The 27,387-nt window shown below is 43.4% G+C and overlaps 1 protein-coding gene across 5 annotated transcripts in view; it reads left to right on the top strand.

Annotated features, from left to right (window-relative positions):
• The window catches only part of ARID1A (AT-rich interaction domain 1A), a 126,380-nt gene that overhangs the window by 37,796 nt on the left and 61,197 nt on the right, over positions 1–27,387 (top strand). The window contains exon 1 of one of the 5 annotated variants that reach the window (XM_081868622.1): positions 211–1,418. The exons of the other annotated variants lie outside the window; for them this stretch is intronic. Within the exon in view, the coding sequence (XP_081724748.1) occupies positions 240–1,418 (1,179 nt within the window). The 5' untranslated portion in view covers positions 211–239. Of the gene's footprint in view, positions 1–210; positions 1,419–27,387 lie in introns of those variants that run through there. 5 annotated transcript variants of the gene reach the window in all.

Consider the following 27,387-nt stretch of genomic DNA (forward strand, 5'->3'; position numbering starts at 1 on the left):
AGGCACAGTGGGGCCAGGCCCCTCGCACCCGCGTCCAGCCCGCCGGAGCTCGCCGCGCCTCGCTCGCCGCGCCGGGGGAGGAATGAGACCCCGTTGTCCCGAGGATCCCACCGCCGCCTGAGCGCGGAGGAGGAGGAGAGGAGCGGTGAGGCCTTGTGCCGGCCGGCCGGCCAAGCAGGGAGTAGGTCGGGGGAGGAGGAGGCGGGGGAGGGGGGCTGGCTGGGTGGGGAGGGGGGATCATGGCCGCTCAGGTGGCCCCCGCCGCCGCGAGCAGCTTGGGTGCCCCGGCTCCATCCGAGCTGAAGAAAGCGGAGGTGCAGCAGCGGGATTGTTCGTCGGAGGAGGCGGGGGGCGAGGCGGCGGCGGCGGCGGCGGCAGAGCGCGGCGGAGAGAAGCAGTCGGAAAGTGAAGGTCCCCCGGGAAAGGAGCTGCAGGACGGGGCCGAAAGCAATGGCGGGGGCGCAGGGGCCGAGCCCGACCTGAAGAGCTCCAACGGGAACCCGGGCCCTAGGCCCGTCGCCACACTGAACAATAACCTCCCGGAGCCGCCCGGCGGTGGTGGCGGCGGTGTTAGTGGCGGCAGCAACAGCAGCGACGGGGTGGGGACGCCGCAGCAACAACCGCCGCAGCAGCAGCAGCCTCCCCCTACTCATCCGGCCGCCTTGCCCCCGCCAGCCTACGGTTTCGGGCAGCCCTACGGTCGAGGCGCCCAGGCTGCTGCGGCCGTCGCCGCGGCCGCTGCCTTCCACCAACATGGCGGACAACAAAGCCCTGGCATGGCAGCGCTGCAGAGCGGGGGCCTGGAGCAGTCGTATTCGGGGCCCACCGGGGGCCCCCCGGGGCCGCCCCCTCCCCAGAACTCCCACGGCGGCGGCAGTTCGGAGCACGGCTTCCCCAACCACCAGTACAACAACTACTACCCTACAGCCGGGCGCAGCGCTGGCGCCTACCCGCCTCCCTCTCAGGCCTACGCCCTGAGCTCCCCTCGGGGAAACGCTCAGAGCCCCGCGCAAGCCGGGGCCAAACCTCCAGCTTCGGCATTCCAGCAGCAGCGTTTCGGGGCCATGGGGCCCTCGGCCGCCGCCGTCGGCGCAGGAGGAAGCGCAGGAGGAGGCAGCGGCGGGGGCGCCACCCCGCAGCCCACTTCCACCCCCACCCTCAACCAGCTGCTCACCTCCCCAAGCTCGGCTCGGGGCTATCAAGGGTATCCCGGGGCCGACTACGGGAGCGGGCCCCAGGATGGGGGAGCGACGGCCAAGGCCCCGGCAGCAGCGGACATTGCCTCCCAGTACACTGGGGGCACCAGCCAAGGCTGGGCGGCAGCAGCCACGGGAGGCCAACAAAGGAGTCACCACGCGCCCATGAGCCCCGGGAGCAGCAGCGCTGGAGGGGGACAGCCGCTCACCCGGACTCAGCAGGTAAAAAGGCACCGGGAGGGCGGGGAAAGAGGACCGGGGCAGCGGGCGCACATGGGCTGGGGGTTGGGTGGTCAGCTGGGCGCAGGTGAGGGAAGGGGCTTGAGGACGCCTCTGGCCGTGGGAGGCAAGGGCAGGAGGGGAGCGCACCCTAGGTCGAGGTTGGGGTGTCCTTTAACGTGACAAGCTTTCTGTGGTCGTCTTCGGGCCCACATTACTAGGGAGCTGCCATTGTCTGTCTCTTTCCTCTGTCTCTAAAATGGCTGCCTCTCTGCCTTCCCTTCCTCCCTTTCCCAGCCTTTGTGTAAGCTCTCTTGGAGAGAACCCTTCTCCTTTCCCCCTTTCCTGTCCCGGCTGGGAGCCTTTAGGGGGGTCCTGGGGTGGGGTGGGGTGGGGGTAAGGCTTGCCACCACCACCTCTGGGGAGGGAGGGGTTGGGGTGGCAAAAATAGCTCCATGTTGCTGGGTTGGAAAAAGAGGGTGTGCTGAGCAGATTGCTGCTGTTCAGCTCTACTGTGCTCCACTCCTTTGCGGCTCCTTTTTCCTCTCTTGGTGTGGGTTGAATTGACCTGTTCCTGTGCTTCCAGGGGGTAAGAAGAGGGCAAGTGACCTGCTCTGACACCCTCATCTTGTCCAGGCTAGCTGAAGCCATTTTCTGAGCAGCCTTTTTAGATAGCCTAGTGCCTTGAGCTCCTGCTTGGAAGTGCTGGTAAACAGTTCAGTGATTGGAGTAGTAAGTGCAGATTGCTTTGGTTTGGGATTTGAATTATGGAGGTAAAATCCTTCTGTCAAAGCCAGGAGACAGTTGGTCTTAGGTTGACATCCTATCTGTGATCTGATTGGCTCCCCATCTCCTGCTCTTGGCCATTTATAATTGCCTCTGATGTAATGGTACAACAATCCTGATGAGCTCATAAACTTTTACACTCTGCTTTTTCTACCAGCCATAACCCACTGCCACTTTCTGCCTTTTTTTTTTTTAATTCCACAGCTGAAATTGGCTGTGACCTTGAGGAGGTTCAGCAGGAGCAGATTCACAGACGCTGCCCTCGATGCATTGTGCCTGAAACAAAAGAGGGAGCAATGGCATTTTGTTGTACCTTGGATTTATTTTGCTTGTTAATCCTTATGCAGCCTGGAGTAGATTCTATAGGGCTGAAGCAACAATGGAGCGCGTGTGTGTGGATGCTTTTCTGTCAAACCAATATGTTTTTGGTTTTGTGACTTTCCTGGGTATAAGTGATTTCTCTAGTTTTAAGTGTTCATCTGTTTCTAGTAGAAATTGACCATTATAGTAAAATACCAGCTACAGAACCAGAAATGCTGCAAATGTTGTAATTTAATATTTTCAGAATTGTCATTTTATTCTGAAAGGCAATAAAATAGCACAATTTTCTTAGGGGGGAAAGAGTTGAAAGTTTGCATTTAATATAATTTAAAGACTTTTCAACATACCAAAAAACCCCCCAGAAACAAAACAAGAAATAAGAAAGAAAGAGAATGAACAGAAAAGCAAGCAGACGGAGAGATAAAAATAACAGAATAAAGAGAAAGATGGGAAAATAAGTAAGAGTGATTTCAAACTATCCATCTGTTAGTTGTGCCTGTAAAAGTTCTTCATAATAATCCAGTGCAATGTCCAGTTATTCCTCCCTCTGCTAGCTGATGTTTGCATCAGAATCGTAGAATTGCAGAGTTGGAAGGGACCCTGAGGGTCATCTAGTCCAACCCCCCTGCAGGAATATGCAGCTGTCCCATACAGGGATCAAACCTGCAACCTTGCCACTATCAGCACTGCACTCTAACCAACTGAGCTATCCAGGCTGTATTGGCTGCAACAATATTGGGTAATGAACAGAAGAACATAGAAACTCTTGATATTTTCCTGGATATAACATAGTTCAGTAAATAAGTATTTAGTATCATAAGCAAATTTGGAATTTTAAAAATGAAGTCATTTCACAAGTTATGTGATGGATGATGTCTCTGGTTTTAGAAGTCCATAATGTAAATCTGATATATTGAACTGATGAGAGACCAGTATTCTTTTTTGGTCCTCCCTAGTCATCTTCAAGGTTCTAGGTCAGGACTTGTTCAGATTATAGATTAAAGTTTCCCAATTTTTCTGTAAACTAACCCCTAGAAAAAGTTTGGTTTAATTGTGTTCTTTAATTACTGTGGTAAGGACAATTCTTAATTATGCTCAAATCCCTTTACCTTTATAAGCATTAAAAAAAATTTTTTTTTGTTAAGTTTCTTACTTGTGTGCTTTCTTCAGCTCATTTTTTAAAATTGTTAAGATCTTTATAGTACTGGCACTTCTAGAGGAGCAGGTAGAAGAATGGTCTCCATCCCAAGGAGCTTGCAATACAGTCATACCTTGGGTTACAGACTCTTCAGGTTGCACGTTTTCGGGTTGCACACCACGCCGAACCCGGAAGTACCGGAACGGGTTACTTCCAGGTTTTGGCGCATGTGTAGAAGCGCTGAATCGCAACCCGCACACGCGCAGATGTGGCGCTGCGGGTTGCGAATGCTGTGGGTTGCGAAAGTGCCTCCTGCATGGATCACGTTTGCAACCCGAGCGTCCACAGCATCCACTGTACTAGAACATGACTCTGGAGGGAAAGAAAAATGAAAGATACTGACCATGAGAGAGATTCTGGCTATTGAACTAATGCAACTCAAGTAGTATTTTTAAAAGTTTCTGGGCATTTTGCGCAACACAGGATACAGTGATTATTTGTGTGCTGGGTTGAGCCTCTGAGGATGTTTTGTAGGGCTAATTCACATGCTACAGGCCAGCAAAGCCTGGTACACTTAGTAGAGAGTCTGCAGTCAGTTTTGGCAGCCTGAAGTTCTTGAGTGAGGCCTATTAATTTCAGTTACAGTTTGCACTTTTAAGGATTGACATTTGGATGTATCCTAAACATTGAAATATGTGAAGAGGCCCTCTATATTATATAGACAAGGCTTGTTCATACATTACATTGCAGACCACATTTTATTAGAGAAGGTCTGGTTACTCTGTAGCAGTCCTGTTTCTCATTCATGGTTAAAACCAGTCTTGATTGTTTAAGGCGGTGGTTTTCAACCTTTTTGAGTCCATGGCTGCCTTGATGAACTACATTCTTTCTGCAGCACTCCTGTGGGGATCAGGAGCCCAGTTATGTCACCCCATGCTTGCAGAACTGGCAGAGCTCTCGCCCTTTTTCAAACATGCTCCCTTGAGTGTTCCTTCAGCCTCCTCTCCTCTCTCTTGGGGAGTCCTCTGGGCAGCCGCCCCTGATCTCTGAGCGGCCCCACCTGCCCCAAAGAGAAGTGCCTCCTCACCCTGCCCCACAGGGGCCTGGGAAACACCCCATGGCCAGCCCCAGAGGCACCATTCGCCTGGGGAGCTTGTAGCCAGGGCTGCTGCAACAAACAGCTGTGCAAGCCTTTGGCAGGCAGAGGCGCAAGAGGGCATTAGAGGAGGGAGGGAAGGAAAAAGGGACAGAGGCCAGTGTTGCCAGCGGCCCCCTTGACCATCATTCAAGGCACCCCAGGGTGCCACGGCACGCTGGTTGAAAACCACTGGTTTAATGATAGACATTTAGGTGTGAAGCTATTAATGTGTCAATAGCTGGAATTAGTGGGTAGATAGTAGAAGCTGAAATTTATAAGTCAAAATGGTTCTCTTTTTAAACCAACTTCCTATCAGTATGCATGTTGGCATCTTTTGAGTGGGGATTAGAGAGGGAAGAAATTGTGTGCATATTAGACCAGGCATCTTAAACTTTTTCAGACCCTGGGCCCACTTTAAACCCAAACATGCCTTTGGGGACCCATTTCTTAATCCTTTACACTATATTTTTATAGTGGTAATACTGTTACAACCTACTTTGGATTAGGCTGCGACCTCCCAGTTTAAGACTAGTGCCTTAGACAGATATTGGATGGGTGGTAGAAAAACAATCTATAGAGTTAGGGATGAGTTCCTTCTCTTCCCTATCTTGGTGGCTAGGTTAGTTTGAAGCATACAAGTGAGCTTGAAAAATTTCTTGAAGGTGTGCATGTTTTGTAAGGTTTTGGTTCAATGTTGGTTTTTGGACCTTGCATGAATCTTTGTTCCAAGTCTGGGGTATAGAGGGAAGAATGTAAAATAAGATCAGAAATGAAATACATTTAAAGCACACAGCTTCTCCCAAATAAGCCTGGGAAGTTATTTGTTAGGGGTGCTGGGAATTGTAGCTCTGCGAGGAGTAAACCACAGTTCCCAGGATTCCTTCGCGGAAGTTGTGTATTTTTAAGTGTATGATGTATATACAGTCTAATTTTTGTTTTCTGCTTAACGCTGTTGTATGATTTGATTTGATAATTGCTACATCCGACTTGGGCTGCAATCCTAAAAACACTTGATAGAGAGTAAGATTCATTTGGACTCAAGGGAACCTAAGCATGTGCTGTTAGTCCCTTGGGTGCAACTGTTGTAGCAGTATCACAGTTTGTCTGTTCAGCATTACGTGGAAGGTTATTATATATTTAAAATTAAATAGACTCTGGAAACATCTAGAACCGCCACAAAATGTGTACTTGAGGAATACCTTTTTCATGGAAATAAATATGTGGTATTTGTGCCTGCTGCTGAGGTTGATATAGATACATACTGCCTGTTATGATGTTTCTGAATGGGAAATCAAAGTGAGTAAAGGAAACAGATTTTCTGCTTGAAGTATAATAGAGTGGAAATCTAGAGAGTTCCTGATGAATTCTGAGTGACTGGCATAGACTCTATAGTGTATGTAGAGAAAGTGAGGAACTTTGGGACCAGCTGACTGGCTAATGTTGATCATACTGCTATACCTACTACCCCTTAAATGTTTTCTAAATGAAGGAATGCAAATTGATCTTCCAAAACTGACTGACTGACCTTTATATAGCAGCAAAAGTGAAATTTGGAACTTTAAGTGATCACCTCTTTGCAAACTTCAGTGAAGCTGTGTTCTCATCAAGCAGTTTTTCCTGAACTCCGTTTTTAAAATAATGGCATACTTACAAAAAGATACATTCTGGCATCTATCTTTGGTCTGTACTATTGCTATTCAAGTGTAGGTGTTCAGGCTAGAGTGCTTTCAATTAAATTGGTGCTAAGTGTTGCTGTGATACCTTGGAATCAGAAGCTGTGTCCTAACTGCTGTGCTGTCTACTGAGTACTGTATATCTTAGATTATGTGAGGCTTTGTATAAAGTAACATGGGACCAGTGAGCCATTCCACACAATAACAAAATGTTGGGAAAATGTGGCCTAGTTGCCTCAGGAATATATCTGTATATTTGGTTCTGCATATGTTTTTTCACAAAAGCTAGAGGAGGTAAGCAACCAGGTCAGGAAAATCATTTGATGTTCCCAGGTGCCAGAATTAAATTGTTGGGTGTTGTAACTCTGTAGACATTCCTGGCTTGAGAAAACATAGTTACTAAGGAAGATGCTGACAAAACAACACTGCTTTGAAAATTATCCCAGTTAGTTGAACCTGCAGAACTCTTCAGTGCAAGGTCATAGTTCGAAATAAGAAAAATGCGCTGCACATCCATAACTTGGTCATGTGTCCTCCTGGGGGAAATTGGCTCCTATATAGGTGTGGGCAGCCTGTCTTGTCTTCTAATGATGCAAATGAAAATACTATAGTCCTGGAAAGTTGTATCAAATATAAACTTTATCACCATGCCATGGAGATTAGCAGAGACTAGAAAACTCAGTTGGTTAGAGCATGGTGCTGATGATGCCAAGGTTGCAAGTTCAATCCCTGTATGGGTCAGCTGCATATTCCTGCATTACAGGGGGTTGTACTAGATGATCCTCAGGGTCCCTTCCAACACTGCAATTCTATGATTCTATATACACTTTTCATGGATGTGTAAAATGTCAATCCATTGCATGTTTAGATCCCACAGTATGCATTCAAACTTAACATTAAACCACACTTTGTAAAGATTGCAGAAACGGCTGCCTGAGAGTGGTGTGTTACGCCCCCTTACTGCTTCCTTTTAAGCTAGTGCATAAGGCAATGTTTAAGGAGGCTTTTTTTAGTTGTTTCTGTATTAATGATATGCTCACGCTGTTGGGTTTATTCTTTCACATATTTGGTTTTTATTTTTCACAGTAAGTTGTTCTATGTGTACTTTGCTGGTGGCATTACCTCTGAACATGCACCACCTTGCAAGGTATAGTTTGTAAGTGAGGATGATAATCCGCAGTTTGAATCCGCAGTTACAAACTAGTGTCCATATTAATTGTGGTTTGTTACGTCTGAATTCACAAGCCACGTTTAGGCCTGTTGCTCTACTTCAGATGCCCCAGCATGGGGAAGAGAGACAATTTAGGAACTTAAGAAGCAGAGTGCTAAGCAGATGGAAAACGAATGTAGAGTAGGAGATCTAAGTCATGGTTTGCTTGCTGTGCATCAGAAAGCCTAAACGATGGTGTATAAACTTTTTATGTATGGTTGGTAACACTATGATTTGGCATAGTGCCACAGTGTCTACATTCTAAATCTGTTCACAGAGAATTGTCTTCTCTTGATGCACCAGAGTTTGGGCTTTTTTGTTTTTAAACTGAACAGCTTTTAATCTGGCTTTTGTTTCTGGTTCTTGAATCATATCTTGTTCTTGTGCATGAGGGCAGGCATTCTTGTTTTGGAAAGGTGGTTTCTAAGTCTGTAGATTGAAGTGTTGCCCACCCCTGAATTAAAGCTTGTGCATCTTGAGGGTAAAATGCAGTGAAGTCCAGTTGTATTGCCCTTCAAATGCTGAGTCTACTGCTGGGGATGGCTAACCCCCCCTTTGCTAATTTGTACAATAACTTGTATAGTAATAATATTATGCCAAGGTTCTTAATCGAGTTATGTACTGTGGAGCCAATGGGACTGTTGCTTTATGAACCATTTCTGGTCAGAATCTCCTGCCAATGTTCTAAACTAATTGGTCTCTTTCCACTGTCATTTCAACTGTCTTTTTTTTTTTTTTGGCTTAATGTTGAGTAGTAATATTGTAATAGTTCATTCACAAATTGTGCCCTGTAGGGAGGGATCTTTCTGGCACCAGGAGCTTTTAAAATGTGAATATGAGGAAGAAACTGCCTGAATTTTTAAAGCTTCTTGGATTCAAATTAGAAATTAGGCATATTCTAACTAGAGAGGAGGCTCCAGCTTTAAGAACTTTTGAGTTGACAGTCAGTGTTCTGGTAAAAATGTTAAGATTGCAATGTTCCTGTGTTCTTTAAAAGGTAAAGGGACCCCTGACCATTAGGTCCAGTCGCGGACGACTCTGGGGTTGCGGCGCTCTTCTCGCTTTACTGGCTAAGGAAATGGCTGGCAAATGAGTAGTGTGCTACAAAATTTCAAATATGAAGCCATTCTTTCCCTCTTTCCTGTTTTGGACCTAACCATGGTACATACATTAAACCTGTAGTGATAGAAATTGTAACCAATGGGAGGAATAAATTAATGGCAATAGGGTGCAGGGAGAAGAGTCTGTGGTATGCTTTCATTCTGAGCCATGGTTAGGAAACAACACTACATCTGCACTTGATCAATAGCATTGTGCTCTTTCATTCTAAATAGGTGAACTTCAGTCTTTTAAGATTTATTTATATTTGTGAAACACAACAACAACAACCAGGTTTCTAAATAGCTGCTCACCTGCTATGCCAAATAAGAATGGACTTCTGGGTGACCATGTTGTGAACCTGGAAGGTGATTGGGTATTTTTTTAAGGCAACAAATGACTTATGTAGGCTGGCAACTTTTTTGACTTGTTTGAAAGGCTGGAAAAGTACCTTTCTAATTTCTTCATCCCCCAGCCCAATTATATTACAGCCAGAGAGACATTATGCAGTTAGGAATTCATTTCACTTTGAAGGAATGAAATATATAACTCTTTGGGGGTTGCATTTGAGGTCAGTAGGGTGGAGCATGCAAAAGCATACCTAATTGCCATTCTTGGTCAGATCTATGTTGCCATCTTTCCATTTTCGCTCTGATAGATGCAGTACCTCAAGGATCTCTACTATAGACCCTCAGCATCTGCTGGTTTGGGCTATCTTTGCTGACAAGCTTATTCTCTTGGTGCTTCACTTTCATTAAAATTGCTTATGCTGGCTTTAGAGAAGCATTTCACAGATGTGTGTTCATTGTTAACTAGCTCCATCTTACGATGCTGATCAGTTTGAGTGAATGACCCTTGAAATATGACCCAAGCCATAGCCTAAAAATCAATTTTCTATATGATGGCAGGTGTTTGAACTTTTTCTTGTAATTTGATACAACCCACTCACCAATGTGGTTCCATTTTCCTGCATTTGTAATGGCAAAATATGGTCGTAGATTTCATATTTGGTCAATCTGTGTTGTGAACTCATGTGTACTGGTTGTACTTTAATGAAATCTGCTAAGAATGGGAGGAGGGAGAGAAGGCAGTTTATTTTTAATCCTGTAAAATGATTTGGGCAGTGTATTTGTTAGCAGGTTTATTTTTATTTGAAGTATCCGTGTCCAGGCTTACTATTGATACATTACATTCACAAGTAGGCCTGGGTGATATATCAATATTGTATGCAAGTAGGAGTGGGATTGTGGCTGCTTAGCTGGGGAGCGTGAAGCCCCTGCTCCCCAGCTCTGAGAGCCCTAACCCCACTCCCTCTTCCATAGCTGCTCAGCTGGGGAGCGAGGAAAGAGGCAGTGCGCCTGCATGGGCGAAACTGAAGGCAGTCAAACACATGGAGCCTGACAGGCTCTGTGCAATTGGCTACTCCCACTTGGTCTGTCTTTGTGGAGTGGGGTGTGTGCGAGGTAGCTCACCCACCTCCCACGCTGGTGAAGACAGAGGGAACCTCAAAAAGGACCCCCAGGTCCCTGCCGCTTGCGTGTGAGTGGCAGGGACATTGGAGCTTGCTCAGCTGGGGCCAGGGGCCAATGTAGCTTCTTTTAACATTGCGGTAAACCTAGCTAGTGATACATCATGTTGTTAAAAATGCAACATCACCCAGCCCTATTCACCAGGTGGCTTTCAAAGAACATCATGAACAATCAAGAACCCATACGATCACAATAAAATAGAAAAAGTAGGAATAGACTTAAGTAGCTTCAAAAATTTATGGAGAGGCAGTACAACATCCTTGCTCTTAATTGAAAAGTTGTAGATAGAAGAGCTGTTCTAATGGTAGGCAAACCCCTCTGAGGTGTGAGTGTTCTATAAATACAGAAGGCCCTCTCCTCCGGAAAACAGAAGCACCTGTATGCTTTCACTGATGAGCCCAACACACAGGTACATTTATGTGGGAACAAGGATAACCCTGAGCCCAAGCCATTTAGGGCTTTAAAGCTTAGGACCCATGCTTTGCATAGTGCCCAGACACACAGTGGATGCCAGTGGAGCTGTTTTTTAACAATAGCACGATGTTCCCTGTGGCAAGTTCCAAGTAATAATTAGCTGCTATGGGGTGTAGCCAACTAAGGTCTTCTCAAGAGTAGACCTATCAAAATTAATGAACCTAAGCTGGTTGTGTCAGGTAATTTCAAGGGGTCTGCTTTGAGTAGGACTAGCATTGGAATCAACGCTATATCTTGCATCTGCTGATGTTTAAAATTTGCCTTCAAAGGCAGACCCATATGCTGTTGTGACCGGAAGCATGTGATCCTGTACAAGAGGGATCAAAATTGGCATTTTAATCAAAGCTTGTGAAAGGTACTTTATGCCATTGATACTGTGTGAACATCTAAAATATGAAACAGACCAGTAAGTACACTAAAGTTGTGAGTCTGTTCCTTAAGGAGAAATGCAACCCATCCAGAACAGGATGTAACATTATATTCCTAGTTTACCTGTATATTGCTCTTAAGACCAAAAAAAGGTAGTTGATAAATGTTCTTTGAAATTCTCTTTCCCCCCCATAAACATATAGGTACAAATTTTAACTAAAACAACGGCAATAAAAGATTTTAAATATTAGGAGAGAAAAATTATTAACCACCTTGTCATAGAAACTGTTGCTATACATACATATTAGGTAAAAGTAAAATGGGAGGTGGCATAGACATCTAGGTGCTTTGCTATCATAAAATCCATATTTTGAACAGCTTGAGAACAGTTACAAGCATTGTATGTGTGTGCCATTCCCCTAATCTCCCAAATTTAGAGGTGAGTGGATACCTGTGCAGTGAAAACAACACATTCTTGCACGAGGAGGGAGTGTGCTATCTGCAGGTTCAATCAAACCTCAATAGAATCGGGGCTCTAAAAGGGGGATGTGAAGCCCCAGTAACGAATAGGCCATTGAGGATTGAGTATGCTGAATGGGCAAGAAATGCTGATTAACTGTTATGGCGTGGAGGAGGGTCAATGGAAAAGTGTGGGAATAGAATGAAGTATCCCAGAAAAAGACAAGGCTTGCTGACTGGTATACAGAACAGGAGTACTTCGCACTGCAACATTTTATTGCAGGTCCACTTGTATAACCTGAAAACACATTGGACAGTTTTGTGGAAAAACTAAGCCTTCCAGGTATATATTATGACTTTTCATTTGTTTAAACATGAATGTATGGGTTTTTGTATCTTTCTTACTACCCCCTTCATTTTGGATTATCAAGTGACTATTTAATTGTTGTGTTGTGCTCATGATGGGCTGGACAGCAATGAAGAGAATGTTTTCCCCCAGCAGACCTAGATTCAGCATTCTCTTTCCAGTACTTTTCATAGTGCTGAATAGTGCAGCTCTTCCAAAGTTACAAATCTATTAATTCAGTTGTGAAACTTAATTCACATAGAAACATTTGGTTAGTGGCTTTTTTTGCCAGTGAAAGCTTATTCTGTATTAGACATTATTTGTTTATGTTTTCAATGCTCTTCTTGCATGCTACTTCTTATATACAAAGAAGCTTTAGCTTTCCCAAAATGGTGGTGTGTCTGTTCCAACAACTAGGGACAGAAGCTAGGCCTTTGATTTCTAGTCCTGTGCCTGAACTACAAGGTCATTCCTCCTTAGTGCATTTCTTTCTTTATGCTCTGTGTTTAAAGTAATAATGCCCAAACTTGCCTTATGAGGCACACAGAGGGTGGAATAAGCACCAACAAGGCTAGAACAGGAAGAACTGCTTCTCTTGGGATTAATGTATTGCTTGTTACAAAAAGGTATAGTGATCTGCCCATGTGATATAATTAGGTATGTGTTGGGGAGGGATTCATATTTCTCTATGCACCTGGACTTGCAGGTCTTGGCATTGCTCAGCAGTTTAGTGAGGCAACTTTGGTAACAATTGTAGCATTGCTTCTAGAGGAATCAAGTGCTCCTGAGTGAAATTGTGCAGTAATCTTAAGAAAACGTCTAGTTTCTATGGAAGATATTTGAGAACATATTCAAGCTGTGTGATTTCAATATATTCCTTTCCAATAACCATGTGATTCAGTATACAAATTTCCCTGTTGGGAAACTTAAGATGCACACAGACATATGTTTGGAATTTAATCCAAGTCCAGTGATGGACCTTTTTATTTATGGATTTGTTGACAGGTTATACTTGGTTGTCTGAAATTCAGATATGAAGGTGTTAGTTGGTGCTTTGAAGAACCTAGATAGTAGTTTAGGAAGTTGCCAGTGATCTAGCGAAGTGTGTTATATGTTAGTGCTGTAGGAGCTTCTTGCCAAATATGTGACAAGTCCTGTCCTCCAACAACTTTAATATTAATATGTTCACCAAGCATAATAGCAGCCACTGTCAAATTATTTGCTCTCTCTTGAGTGAGCAGAGGTGTTCAGCCATGGTACTGCCTGCTGAATTGGGGTAGGGGTGGGGTCTGACAGTCTTTTCTTTGTACAGATTACCTCCATAAGTTCATATTGATTCTTTCCTAGGAGGTTCATGGAGTGGAAGGAATTAACAGAGACGAAAGAAATGGACTGTATGACTGCTAAGGAGTGAACACTGGCTTGGAAAACCATAAAATGCTTTTCATACTTTCCACATGGTGAAAGTATATTGTCCTCTCAAGTTCACTTTTACTAGGTTGAATTTCTTAGTTATAACACTGTTAGATTCAATATTAATATTATATGATAAATATACTTAACTTTCATTCACCATTTGTTTCAAGGTTCATTAGTACATGTTGCAAAACAGATTGGCCACACGGACCATGGCCATTTATTTGAAGACCAAGATTGCAGTTACTAGGAGGCAGGTACCTTTGAATTCGTTAGGACCATTTCCTGGCAACTATTCATAGGATGTTCCAAACTTTCCAGAAGCAAAATTCATTTGGCAGGGCAGTGTTTCCCCATGAAAAGAGAAGTACGCTTGTGGTTGTCAGGTGGAACTTTGAAAATATTCAAAATTGGTTAAACTTTGCAATTATCTCAGATAAAAGGACATAAAAATAAAATTTGAACATTACAGGCTCTGCCTTCCTTGGAGATGGGGGTTGGATTCCTGTGCCTGTGATGCTATGCCAGGTTGTAGCTCCATCCACATATTTATCTACTGTATATTTTGGAAAGTGATTTGTTTGTCCGTTTGTTCTCTGTAGTTTTGGATGCTTCCTAAATATAGTTGCCAAATTGTGCTTGAGGGTTCTGAAGGCAGGGACACTGGTCTTCGTCAGCATTTGGACTTTGGTCGCCATTTTGAATCAAGATGGCAGTTTGAAATGTACCTTCAGTGTGACTTCGCCCAGTTGTTGGCATAGGTTCAGCCACCTCTCGAGATACCATTGCCAAACTTGGCACAAGGGTTTCTGAGGTGGGCATGGGGGTGTATGTTGATGTTTAGGTGCCATCACCATTTTGGATCAAGATGGCGGACTGAAACATGACTTTGTGTGACCGCTCATTTTGGGGCATAGGTTTGGCCACCTCCTAAGATATTGTCACCAACCTTGGCTTGAGAGTTCAGGGTGTGAGTGATGATTTTTGTCAATGTTTGGATGCCAGGTGCCATTTTGATTCAATATGTCAGACTGAAATGTGGAATTGGTGTGACTTTACCCACTTTTTGGAATGGCATGCCCAAACTTACAAATTACACTTTAAAAAAACAAACAAACTCAAAATAGTTTTTGGTTTCTAAAAATTCCCCAGGAGCCCCACCACTCCCTGCTAGTATTCAGTACAAGTGTGGCCTATAACAAAAAGTTGCAGTGTAGAGTACTCCTCTTCAGGTTGCCAGCCATGCCCTTCTCCATAGTACTTCACCCCATTCCCATTCAATTTTCTATCTTTCTATCCCCATTTCTTGAACATTTGACATTTTGACTGATCATGGTTGGTCCACATTGGGTTGTTTTGGGAGTTCTCCCTCTATGGGGGGTTTTCCTAAATATTTTTTCTTTTGGCACTTCCTTAGTCCTCAAGGTTTGCACTAGCCTGCTGATAGCAACCCCTCCCCCACAAGAGAGAGGTGTTAGTGACTACATAGGCACTCCCCACCAAACACCGGAAATAGAGGGGATGATTTTGGGATGAACTGTGCCATATTTATAACATTTAACCAAACAGGGCAAATATTTTCCTTTCCACTGACATGGTGGGGGTGGAAGGCATTGCTTGGTGAATATATATTGCAGTTGTCTGCAGAAAGCTTAATACAGAACACTTTGCTTCTAGCTGAGAGTATCTCAGTCCTAGTTTCAGCTACTCTTTTTGACTTGTACAAACTGAGTACAGTGGCACAGTTAAAGGCTAACTTACTATAGCATGAGCCTTTGTATACAAGAGCCTGCTTCATTGGGTGGACAGAGATGTCCCCCGACAAGTAAGAATTTGGTTGGTTGTCATGGGGTGTCTGGGGCCTAAATACACCCAAAGTTGTTGCTGAAGATGTTCTAACAGCATCTGAGTTGTATAATGGAGAAAGTCCAACTGCATGCAGTGGTCTTCGTTCATACTTCATGTTGCAAGTCATGCTTCCTGAATGAAGGTTGGTGAATTTAGGCCAGATGGCTGTAGGACTAAATAACTGGTATTTATTAACTTGATGGTATAAGAGAAATAACTGGCATTTATTAACTTGATGTAAATAATTAAACAGGAATACCAAGCTTAACAGTGGCCTCACTGTGGAATCTCTAGAAGACCTGTCTTTCCCTAGAAAAGAAATCTTAACTATTAAAAGGTGTTTGCCTCTGAATTAATCAATATGGGAAATATTTCTACGAGCTTTGTAGTATTGGGTGATGTCTGATTTGTCACATAGTCTGCAGGTCTTGCAGTGCCTTGTTAAGGATCTGTCTGTGCAGAGTACTTTAGTGTTTCTGTCTCTTCTGTCTTCATAGTAGTCCCCTTTTTTCATTTTATCAGAGTGAGATTTGTCCCAGAACACTTAGGTGAGTTCTTAACAGCAGTAGAATCCAAGTCTTCGGCTCTTTGACTGGAACATACTGGCTCAACAGTAGTGGTTCTTAGCTTTGTTTGCTACTACAGGAAAAGCTTGGGAAATGACTCCTGATTCTGTAGTGAGAAATTCTTTCCCCATACCCTAGCATAGTTAATATCTGTGCATGGTGGTGCCACATCTTGCAGTGATATAGTATGGGAATGACATTGCATCCTGTAGAACAGGGATAACCAACTTGGTGCCATCCAGATGTTGTATTACAAATCCCATCCCTGACAGTTGGCAGTGTTGCTAGGACTTTTAGTCCAACATCTGGAGGGGTATCATGTTGGCTGTCCATGCCCTAGAACAGAGTACAGTGGTACCTCAAATTATAAACGTCTCAGGTTACAAACGCTTCAGGTTACAAACCCCACTAACCTGGAAGAGTTACCTCAAGTTGAGAACTTTGCTCCAGGATGAGAACGGAAATCGTGTGCCGGCGGCACAGCGGCAGCAAGAGGCCCCATTAGCGAAAGCACGCCTCTAGTTAAGAACAGTTCCAGGTTTAGAACGGACCTCCGGAACGAATTAAGTTCGTAACTAGCGGTACCACTGTATTGTTCTAGGAGGTGCTAATTTATTTCTATAGGCCTCAAATTTTGTTTGATTTGCTCTTTCACATAAAAGAGCACTTCATCTACAGTAGTACCTCTGGTTGCGAATGCCTCTGGTTGCACACACTGTGGGTTATGAGTTCCAGTAACCCGGAAGTAGCCGCTCCGGGTTGCGAACTTTGCCCTGGGATGTGAGCGGAAATCGTGCACCAGAGGCGCAGGAGGCACGTGTGCAGCGGGAGGCATACTTTCACTAGTGGTGCCTCAGGTTATGAGCGGTTTCTAGTTACGATCAGATCTCTGGAACAGATTCCGTTCGTAACCAGAGGTACCACTGTATTCACTTTTTTTAAAAAAACTTCACTTTAAAGTTTCATCTTAACTGATCATGTGGAACATACATTATCTTAGCAAAGTGGAGAAGGTGGGGTTTTAGTTGTTTGTGGTGGTTTGCTGTGATTGTTCTTCTTTGTAGCCACTGGCTACAGGAGTGAAAACCTGATTTCAAAATACTGATTGATGTAATAAGATTAATTCCATTTCAGTTTAATATTTTGTACCCCACTTTTCATTCAAAAGTATCTATCAATGACATCCCTTAGCACAATACCAAAATAATATGCAAAACATTCTTACAATGAAATTTTGATTGTGCAATGTAAAATGCTACACACACACGTACATAAAGCTGCCCTGAGGCTTTTTTGAAGCATGTGATTCGCAAATAAAAACAAAATGTTTTTGCTCTGCTTGCTGCCTCAAAAGAAAGTAACTGCAAAGAACAGAATTGTAAACAATTACATTTCTTTACATTCCAAATGTGTAACTACGTATATTGGCTACAAGAGTTTGAATTGAAAACTGGAGACCACTACTGTACTTCATGTGGCCCTGATCCTGCTGGGCTGTCTGAGTATAGGAATAATGGCCTAACTTGCATGGTTGTTGTAAGAAACAATGAAATGCTGCATGTATGCAAACTTAATAGAAGTACTGAAAGTTGCCCACAAAGCTATGCCTTGATGAGTGTCTGATGTGACAACCTCAACCCGAAGTTGTCCTTTTCTTCTATCTAGTGAAACTGTTACTAGATGTGACCCATGGTGTTTGAAAATCATCCAGAGAGCTCTGCTTCAGGATTTGCTATCATCATAAGAATTGAAATTGGCTCTGCCTCCTAGTATTATGGTTTCCTGCTATACTTGTTCTTATCCTACTGGAAGGTTTGCAGCATCGGCTGTTCCTCCTTTCCCCCTGGCATTAGTGTAATATGAATTTCAGTATCTATTCATCTGTAGCCAGGGATTCCTCTCCTTGCTGAACAACTCCTGGTGTTGCTAACTTTGCTTTTATAAGCAGTCCAATTAATCCATCTGAACTGATATGTAGATGGTTGGTGTGCGCTTTTTGCCACAAATAGAAGCTTTTGCTATAATATGGCATTTTAAAACACATGGAGAAGGCTTTTGGTTTTGTTTATACTGTAGTTTACATTGCTTGCATCCTGTCTTTCCTGCTAGGAGCTCAGTACAGCATACAGGGTTCTCATCCTTTCTCCTTTTTACCCATTCAATAACCCTGTTGGGCCAAGAGACTGTGACCCGCCAAAGACAATTCAGTGAGATTCATGACGAAATTGGGATTTGAACCCTGGTCTTGTAAGAGCTAGTCTGACAGTGTAACCACTGCAATATTCTGGCTCTCCTCATGTCACTGAAAAGTTATTCCATGTGAAATTTTACAAAAGCAGCATATGCCAAGCCCATAGGATATTGGAGTTAAATCAGCAGAGTTGGCACTAGTTGTTACACTTGCAGGTGTGTTGGGTATATATTTGACCCCAAGTTGGATTATCTGATACAAAACCACTGGGTTTTATTCAGTGCTATCCCTACTCAGAGTAGACCCATTGACATTAATAGGCATGGCTAACCTGGGTCTACTCAGAATGGAAGAAAGCTGATTTGAGCTTGAACTGTAAATAGTAAGGAGCTCAATGGGTAGTAACTTTTAATGAAAAAGTTAGTAAAGACTGTGAGGCTGTTTAATAGTAGTGTTTTACAAATACACAGTCCATTAATGATAGCAGTTAGTTGCTTTTTGTTTTGTTTTTTCCCTGGACCTGGCTTTTGTTTGGATGTGAATGAAAAGTGTGAAGGAAGGAGGGCAAGATTCAGACTTTGGGAACCCTTGAGTAGGGCCTTAATAGTAAACTATTTTATATCTACAAAGAGATGTGCTTTGAGTGTGTAAGGTGTTAGCACTAGTTGACACAGTTTTGGCCTGGGTGTGTAGTACTCTGTTTCCGTTCTGCCTTAACGTGACTGATGTCTGTCCTTGATGGCAGTCTGGGCGTCAGGGACAATTTTGAGTTTCCACTGGGGACCAGTAGCATGAAAACTAAAGGATTTTGATAGGATGGAATACATGCCCTGCAAGACAAGGCTGAGGGAGCTGGGTTAGCTCAGCATCAACTAAGTTCAAGGGGGAACTTCAGTTCAGATGACTGTTGCTAAAACATTGATATAAAGGTTGGGAAATTGCTTTTGCTGGAAGGTGGGAATGAGACTCTAGCTCTTGTCCCTTGTGGCCTTCCCAGGCAGGCTGGCCCCTCACCCAATTTTGCAGCTTTTGAGGTAGCTTGCATGCTACAGAAGGAGGATTTAATTCCTTAGGGCTCCCATTTCCCTGACACTGCATTGCATTCCTCTCCATTCTCAAAGTCCTGCACTATATGTGTCCCAATTCTTACCTTTGGTACAGTATTCTGCTAATTTGTCTCTTAGCACCACAGCAGTCAACCACCCTGCTTCCCTAGCTGCCATCTGGATTCTTTTCTGCTGCTGCTGCTGGAATTGAGTTGCCCAAAAAGCAGTTATCTCCCCCAACCCATGATTTCTTCAAGACTTTGCTCTTATCTAGATCCCCCCCCTTCTCCTCATCCTGCAAAAGTTGCTGTCATTCTTTGTTTTTAGTTTTCTCATAAGTATACTGCCCCCCCCAAACATGGTGAGAGCATTGGCTAAGTGCTCCCAGGTGTCTACCCTTCCATTGTTTCTCAATCATTAAGCTGCTTTTTATAGATCTCCACTTCCCTTTTGCATCTCTGCATTGGTTGTATTGGCCTCATGACTCCCCTTCTCTTTCTTTATTTCAGGCCTTGGTGCTTGGTATGCTGCCTTTCTCTTAAATGTTTTCGCAAGCTCCTTGGTGGCTTCAGCATTTGCATTGTCTGTGGCTGAGCAGCCTCTTGCTACCTTCCCTCCAACTTGATTTCCATCCTTTGGAATGACTTCCTCACCTATTGCCACTCTTAATCTCATCCTCTCTTAGGTCTTGCTTGTGTGACCTTACTGGTTTGGATTTTTTCCTGACTGTTGCTGTGACTGTCACAGTTGACCCTCCACCTTTTTCTTTCCTACCAGCCATGATAGTTGTACTTGACCTCCACTGCCTATGGCAGTATGTTTCTGAATACAGGTTGCTGGGAATCTCAAGAGGGTTTTTGCACTCATGTCCTGCTTTCAGGCTTCCCATAGGCATGTGGTTGACCACTGTGAGAACAGGATGCCTGACTATATGGCTACTGACCTGACCCAGTAGGGCACTTCTTGTTCCTTTTGGGAACTTCAGATTTCTTAAAAGCCATGTGTGAACTGTCACTTCTGCCAACAGATTTTTTTAGACTCCACTAAATGCCTTATATTCCTTGTCCCCTACCCCACTGTACTGACGGCCTAGTTACTCCAGTAATCATGCTAATAGTGTACAGTCCTATCTTTGATGTTCTACTCCCAGGTTGCTGAGTGCCTCCAGTGGATCCACAGCCACATTACTCATCTTAGCTCTTAGCACTTTTGGGTCTCCACTGCTTCACTGTGATTTTTCTCCTCTTTTAAAAAATGTGATGGCTTCTTTGGGATTAGCTGTATTATTTCTAACCCAGTCATACTCATGTGTAGAGCCATTGATTTTATTGTATCTGCTCTGTGTATGGCTATTGTTGGATATCGCCTGATAGGAAACATAACACAACTAGATGTTGAGGTGGATCAACTTGGAACAGGAGGGGCTTCATATAACTTAAGTGAATTGTTATGCTGCTTGGGCTGCAAAGTAGACTGGTTGAACTACCATAATTCTGTATTTCATTATGGTCTTGAAATCTGGTTGAAGTTCAGTTATAGCCATGTGAAATGCCTTTTCTGTTAATCACCTTTTATTGTGTGTCTAGACAGCTATCCCAGACTTATTCATTAGACAGGAAGGACTTGCAAAAGGACTCTACGTATATTATCAACAAACTTCTGGTTGGATAGGCTATAGCTCAGAAATGGTTTTCTGTTAACTTTCATTCCTTACAGTGTGTGTGTGTGTTAATGTGTGTGTACACATTAACAACAACGTTGGTAGTTTGTGTTATTCAGGCATGACAGCAGCAATTACAGCTATTGCAGTTTATGGGAAAGCCTCATACTACAAGTGGGGGGTGGGGAGGGGAGCCATTATCACAATCAAGACACATTGGTGTGATGCTTCTGATACTAGTTCCTGTACGAGAGGCTATTCACATCCAATATCTCCTTTTATCAATAGTGGCAATCATAATTCTGTGTCTTTAGTCCTCTTGAAATGTACAACATTAGTAAAGGAAAAATGTGTCAGATACCAGAGTGATCTAGCTGATGTTAATTCATTATTACTTAATTCATTTCAGTTTATTTTAATCAGTTAACTGGTTAGATGAAAAATTTTCATTTTTTTTAAAGGCTACCTCTGTTTAATTAGTAAATTTCTTTTAAACTGAGTTTTCTAATGCAGGTACTTAACCACAGGCGATATGCACAATCTTAGAAGAGGCATTATCTTGTGCATGAGGGAGGAGAAATGCATTTTCAAATAAAACTTAATTAAGACCTTTAAAATTGGGGTTTGGTGTGAAAATAGCCCTGGTATTTATGACCTCTTCATATTTCTAACCTATACTGTATCTGAAGTATATTTGGTTCTTGTTCTTTTCTTCCTGTCACCCAATATTTAGATATTATACTGTCACTTCTATTAATCCTTCAAAGAACTCGTGCTACTTCTGACAGTAGAGATGCTGGATCAATGTGTAGATTTACCTAGCTGCCCACTGAATTTTACACAACTTCAAATATTGTGACACCATTCTCTGCCCAATGCATATTTTGAAGTACAGATACAATCAAAACACATATAAATGTGGGTTATTATTATTATTATTAAAAATAATATAGAAACAGGCAAAGTGGAATTAGTGGTGATCAACTGTGAAAGTGACATGGGATGGAAATAGGCAGACCCATCCCTGATTGAGAAATACTACGGAATCATTGTCTACTTTCCAGTGCTACTATCTGGAGAAATCCCACCCGCATTTCATAGTTGTGTGAAGCTGTATCCCTGCATACAATAAATAGAACTGTGGCTGGCATGGCTTGGCTCAGTTTGTTTGAAGGGAATGCCTACTGAGCATGGCCAAGTATTATATGCCTAGTTAATGTGTGTGGTGCTTTTCACAGTAACAAAAGAGAGGTCTCCCCCAATAAGCTTACACTCAGTTAATTCTACCTAGTCTTGCCTATTTGTCCTACAAGCGCTGCTATAGACAAGTGGTACTGGTAGCATGGCTTGGAAGTTATACAATTTTACAAGTGCCCACCTTGGCAAGAGTTGCTTGTAGCTACTTCCACTTTTGGAGGTCGTATGCTTTGAATACCTGTTGCTGGAAGCCACAGGAAGGGAGAGTGCTGTTGTGCTCAAGTCCTGCTTGTGAGCTTCCCATATTTAACTGGTTGACTCCTCTGAGAACAGAATACTGGACTTAATGGGCCGCTGGCTTGATCCAACAGATCCTTCCTATGTTCTCATAGGTGCAGTGCACATAGGCAGATTTAGGGGAGCATGACTGGTTCACCTGCACTGAGCCAAAAGGCTGCTACAGCCCCCCCCCACAACAATGCCTTAGAACAGAAGGTGAGAGGTATGGGGGTGCCAGAATTTGGCATTGCACAGGGCGCTGCTGAAATTTGAAAGCCCAAAGTCTGCCACTGCAGTGCAATACTAGCAATGTTGCCAATTAATACTTGCGAGCTGTGGTTAGTCTTTCACATATAGGCGGTGCTGGGTGGACACAACTTAAGGCTTTGTGACAAACACGAAAACTTGAAAATACTTATAGTTGTGAGATTAACCCGAAGATGGGATTTGGGTGGGTCTAAAGTGTTAGGGCTTCCAGTTACCACAGGAACCAATTGGCTACAAGTTCATACATATAAAGACATACATGCTAAGCAGCCATATGGAAAGCAGCGATAGAAACCCAGAAATAAAAGCTATTCACCAAATGGCCCCATAAACCTAGAACCTAGTTACTGGCTCCGCAAGGGAATGTCTAGGCACCCTTTTTTTACAAGTTCAGAAAGCTGAAAATGAATTGTGTATATTGTCAGCACAATAAAATTCAAAAAGCATAATGTGGTGTTTTCCCACTTTTTTTGCTGCTGTTTTAATTCCTGTGGGTTATTTCAAGTGTCTTTTTTGGCCTTTTGAAAATGGAGGCAATTAATCATTCAAAAAGAGCATCAAATAAAAGGAGTACCCCAAACCCATAGCTTTGTATTTTGGGCATATTAATCTGGAATAACTACAATTTCCTGATTCTGTACTAACAACAATTTTAAAAAGCTGCAGTGTAGGCTGCACAAGACACTAATGACATCTTCTATAACATTTTAATTAAGTTACTTTCTTGGATAAATTGGATGTACTGTAGATTCCTCCAGTGGCCCCCTTCCCCCCGTACTGTCATCACACCCTGAGTATAAATCCAGGTGAAATCTTGTTCATTTTCCATATGGTCTAGTCCTCATCTGAAGACTGCAAAAAACAAAGCCATGCCTCCCCCCCCCCCAATATTCTTATGTGGGTCCCTTCTCCAGTCTTCAGAATGGCTAGAAGTGGATTGAAGGAGGAGTGTGTTAGACTTGGTTTGAAACCTCAGCCATGAATCTTAAGAGGTTACCTTGACCCACATCTGACTTGTGTCTGCCAGACTCTGGAGGGATCTTCCGCTTGAGGATTCTGCTATGGGAAAATATTTTTTAAAGGATGTATTGTCTCTTCATTGGAATTTGATGTGTCCTTCCCAGGGTTCGAAATTAGCATAGCCCCAGGCTCATTTTGTGCCTAAAGACTCACCATTTGCGAGCACCTCAAAAAGTCGGTGCCATTTTTTGTGCCTGGCTGACACTCAAGGATTACTGAAATGTATGTGATGGGAAGCATCAACATATATCTTAAGGATAGACTATGTGTTAAGGAGTTAACAATAAAGAAAGTGTTTTGAAAACTGAAGTATGGTACCAATATTTTATTGTAAACACCAAAATAAAATGTGTCACTTAGGTGAACTGTATATTAATTCATGCTTATAAAAATAATAAATAAAAAGTGTTGCCTACCCCCCCCCCCCAGACAACTAAACATTCTGTTTTGGCTCCCAGCTTTTCTATCCCAGTTTCTAACATTGGTTCTTCCTGCATGTATATGGTCCTCTTTGGGAAATTCCAAATAAACAGTTCCTGATCTCACAGAGCAATATAAAGAATTGTTGGGGAACAACTTGATTTAACTAGAGATACCTTCAGCAAGTAGTGCCTTTAGCAAGGGTTAAGGCGCTGTGGGTTAAACCACAGAGCCTAGGACTTGCCGATCAGAAGGTCGGCGGTTCGAATCCCCGTGACAGGGTGAGCTCCCGTTGCTCGGACCCTGCTCCTGCCAACCTAGCAGTTCGAAAGCACGTCAAAGTGCAAATAGATAAATAGGTACCGCTCTGGTGGGAAGGTAAACGGCGTTTCCGTGCGCTGCTCTGGTTTGCTAGAAGCGGCTTAGTCATGCTGGCCACATGACCCAGAATCTGTACGCCGGCTCCCTCGGCCAATAAAGCGAGATGAGCGCCGCAACCCCAGAGTCGGCCATGACTGGACCTAATGGTCAGGGGTGCCTTTACCTTTACCTAAGCTGATATAGCCCCTTGCTACTCAGTACTATATTTGTTGCAGCTAAGTGAGAGAGGTTTTAGAGCCAGGCAAAAATACATGTGCCTTTCCTAGAAGCATGACTCTTCATGAACTCACTCGGATATAGTGATATACCATAGACTAGTGTTTAGACAGGTGAGTCAGCATGAGACTTAGGTTTGTGCTTTCTCCTGCACCCCCCCCCTTCAGTGTGATCAGATGAGAAGTTTGGAAGCTTTCACTTCTGTTTTTAGATTAATCTTAATTTGTCAAGATGATCAAATTTGGACAAACTGTGGTTAATCTTAACTACGTCTTGTTGAAACAAAGAAGCTTCATAAACTCGTGATTAGGGTTGTAACACTAAACAATGGTTAATCTGAAAGGAAAGTACACTGGTACCTCGGGTTACAGACTCTGCTAACCCAGAAATAGTGCCTCGGGTTAAGAACTTTGCTTCAGGATGAGAACAGAAATCGTGCGGCAGCGGGAGGCCCCATTAGGTAAAGTGGTACCTCAGGTTAAGAACAGTTTCAGATTAAGAACAGACCTCCAGAACGAATTAAGTTCTTAACCTGAGGTACCACTGTAGAAGCTTCTGATATCATGGCCATGCTGAAGAAAAAAGCAGGGAGGGGGGAGCATGCAGGCCTAAGGCTTGCTGTAGCATATTCTAAAAGTGTTACAGAGGTACCTTGGTTTTGAGTGTCTCAGAAGCCAAATGTTTTGGTTTTCAGTGCCGAAAACCCAGAGGTAAGTGCTTCCATTTTCGAATGCACCTCGGAAGTCGAATGGCTTCCGCTGCATGTTTCCGATTTCCTCAATGGAAATTGCAGACGGTCCTTTGCGCCTCAATTTTCAAATGTTTCGGAAGCCAAATGGTCTTCTGGAACTGATTACGTTCGAAAACCGAGGTACCACTGTACATCTGAATGCCACCAACATTTCAGCTAATGCTGAAACTATGAAATTGCTCCTAAAAACAAAGAGCTAGTAGCCCTTTGCTGAAACAATAACTCCCCTGATTAAAGCTATTTTCATATTTAAACTCAGCAATGTTTACCTAAAACTTTGCCTGGTCAGTTTTCCACATCTCAGGAGAGTGCCTTTGTTGACTTGAAATAGTGTGGTGTTTACAGCACAGGGAAGACAACACCCCCCCTAACATGGAACAGAAAACTAATTTCTTTCTTTGGCCCGTGATCCCATCTGCGTTCAGCTGTGGGGAGCTGATGGAGGCTGCATCTGTGCATTTGCCCAGCTGCATTAAATATGTGTTTTGTTGGTGAGAGCTTTCGTCTGTTTGGTGGCTTCCAAGTCCCAGGGGTTCAGTGGTCTCTGTCCTCTCTGCTAGCTAGCTTGAGTGTGGCAGGGTCCAATAGAAGCCGCCACTGGAGCAGCTGCTGCTTCTCCTTGAACTGCATAGGAAGCATTTTTGCTGTCTTTTGTACAGCAGCTCCGTTGGCCAAACAATAGTTTGTGCTTTCAAGGCCATGTGGAGAGTCACATGACCCGTTGCTGTTGCTGCTGGGGTCCTTACCCATCTGTTCTCTCCACTCTTTCTGGGTTATCAGGCACAGGTCCAAGTTCTCTCCAGCAGCCAGCCTCCTGGTCAGAGATTACGAGCCAGCGCTAACCTTCTTGGCGGGGGTGGTGTGGCTTTGCTTTTATGCAGATTAGCCATGTGCTTCTCACTTCAAGACATTTGAGGAAAACACATTTCCTGTGTTTAGCTCTCAGTGGGTGGTTCCTGGCTTTACTGTACAGGGACGGAGGGTTGGGGCCTATGAACTAAGAGCACTCTGGAGAGGGATTACAGTACACTGCCCCCCTTCCCATTCCACCTCCGCTGCTACGTCACCACAACACAACCACTCGTGCTCTCATAGTGTTGGTGTCATTCATTCAGTGCCAAGATTGCTTTAAAAAATTCCCTTGGCCCCAGTTCAAACAGGAGTACAGCTGGGATGTGTTAGATTTTAGGCAGTCTGCCCTCAATTTGAGATGAGTTATAAATAGCTGTGCTGACTTCCTTAACTAGCACACTCTGAGGTAAAATGCAGGTTAATTACTGTGGGAATCAATTAGGGCTTCTCTCCGTTAAAGAGCCAGCAAGACTTTTTTATTATTATTATAATAAATCAGATGACAAATCTGGTCAGGAATGAATTCCAAACCTAAGGTGGGGTTTTCATTTTCTCCATAATCCAAGGAATCTGATTTCTACTTCTGCTCAACACATATACAGTCTTTTTTAAAAAAGTCCTTTGTCTTTTGCCTTCATTTCTACAATTAACTATGATAGCCTTGTAACAATTTCCAGAGGGATAGCTGTGTTACGCTCTTGTAGCAAGAACAAAGAAGGGTCTTGTACACCTTAAAAGACTCAACAAATTTATTATGGCATAAGATTTTGTGGACTTCCAAGAGTAGAACCCGAAGCAGTTGATTCAAATGCAACAAAGGTGATTCTGATTAAACATTAGGAAGAACTTTCTCACAGTAAGAGCTGTTTGACCATGAAATGGACTATCCTGGAAGGTGTGGACTCTCCATCAGAGGTTTTTAAATGAGGTTGGAATACATCCGTCAATGATTCTTTAGCTGTAATTCCTGCATTACAGTGGGTTGGACTACATTGCCCTTGGGATCCCTTTCAACTCTAAAATTCTTCGATTCATCAAATGCACAAAAGCAAATTACCCTGAATTTCAGGTATATAGATACATGATGGGGGAAATCGTAAACAGTGAGGACATGAAATTTTATAATAACCTTGAACAAAAGGGCCTCCCTGCTTTCTTTTGCTATCAGAAACTAGATTTATGGCACTGTCATAGCAAGCTTTCTTTATCCAGGAAACAATTGTTTTCTGATCCCTGAAAAGTTGACAGCATTGTTAGTTCTGTGGCTGAAACATATTTCATTTAGCCAGGAAGCAACTGACTATCCTTGGGTCTAGGCCAG

The sequence above is a fragment of the Podarcis erhardii genome (genome assembly GCF_964252035.2).
Source record: "Podarcis erhardii genome assembly, chromosome: 7".
NCBI lineage: Eukaryota > Metazoa > Chordata > Lepidosauria > Squamata > Lacertidae > Podarcis > Podarcis erhardii.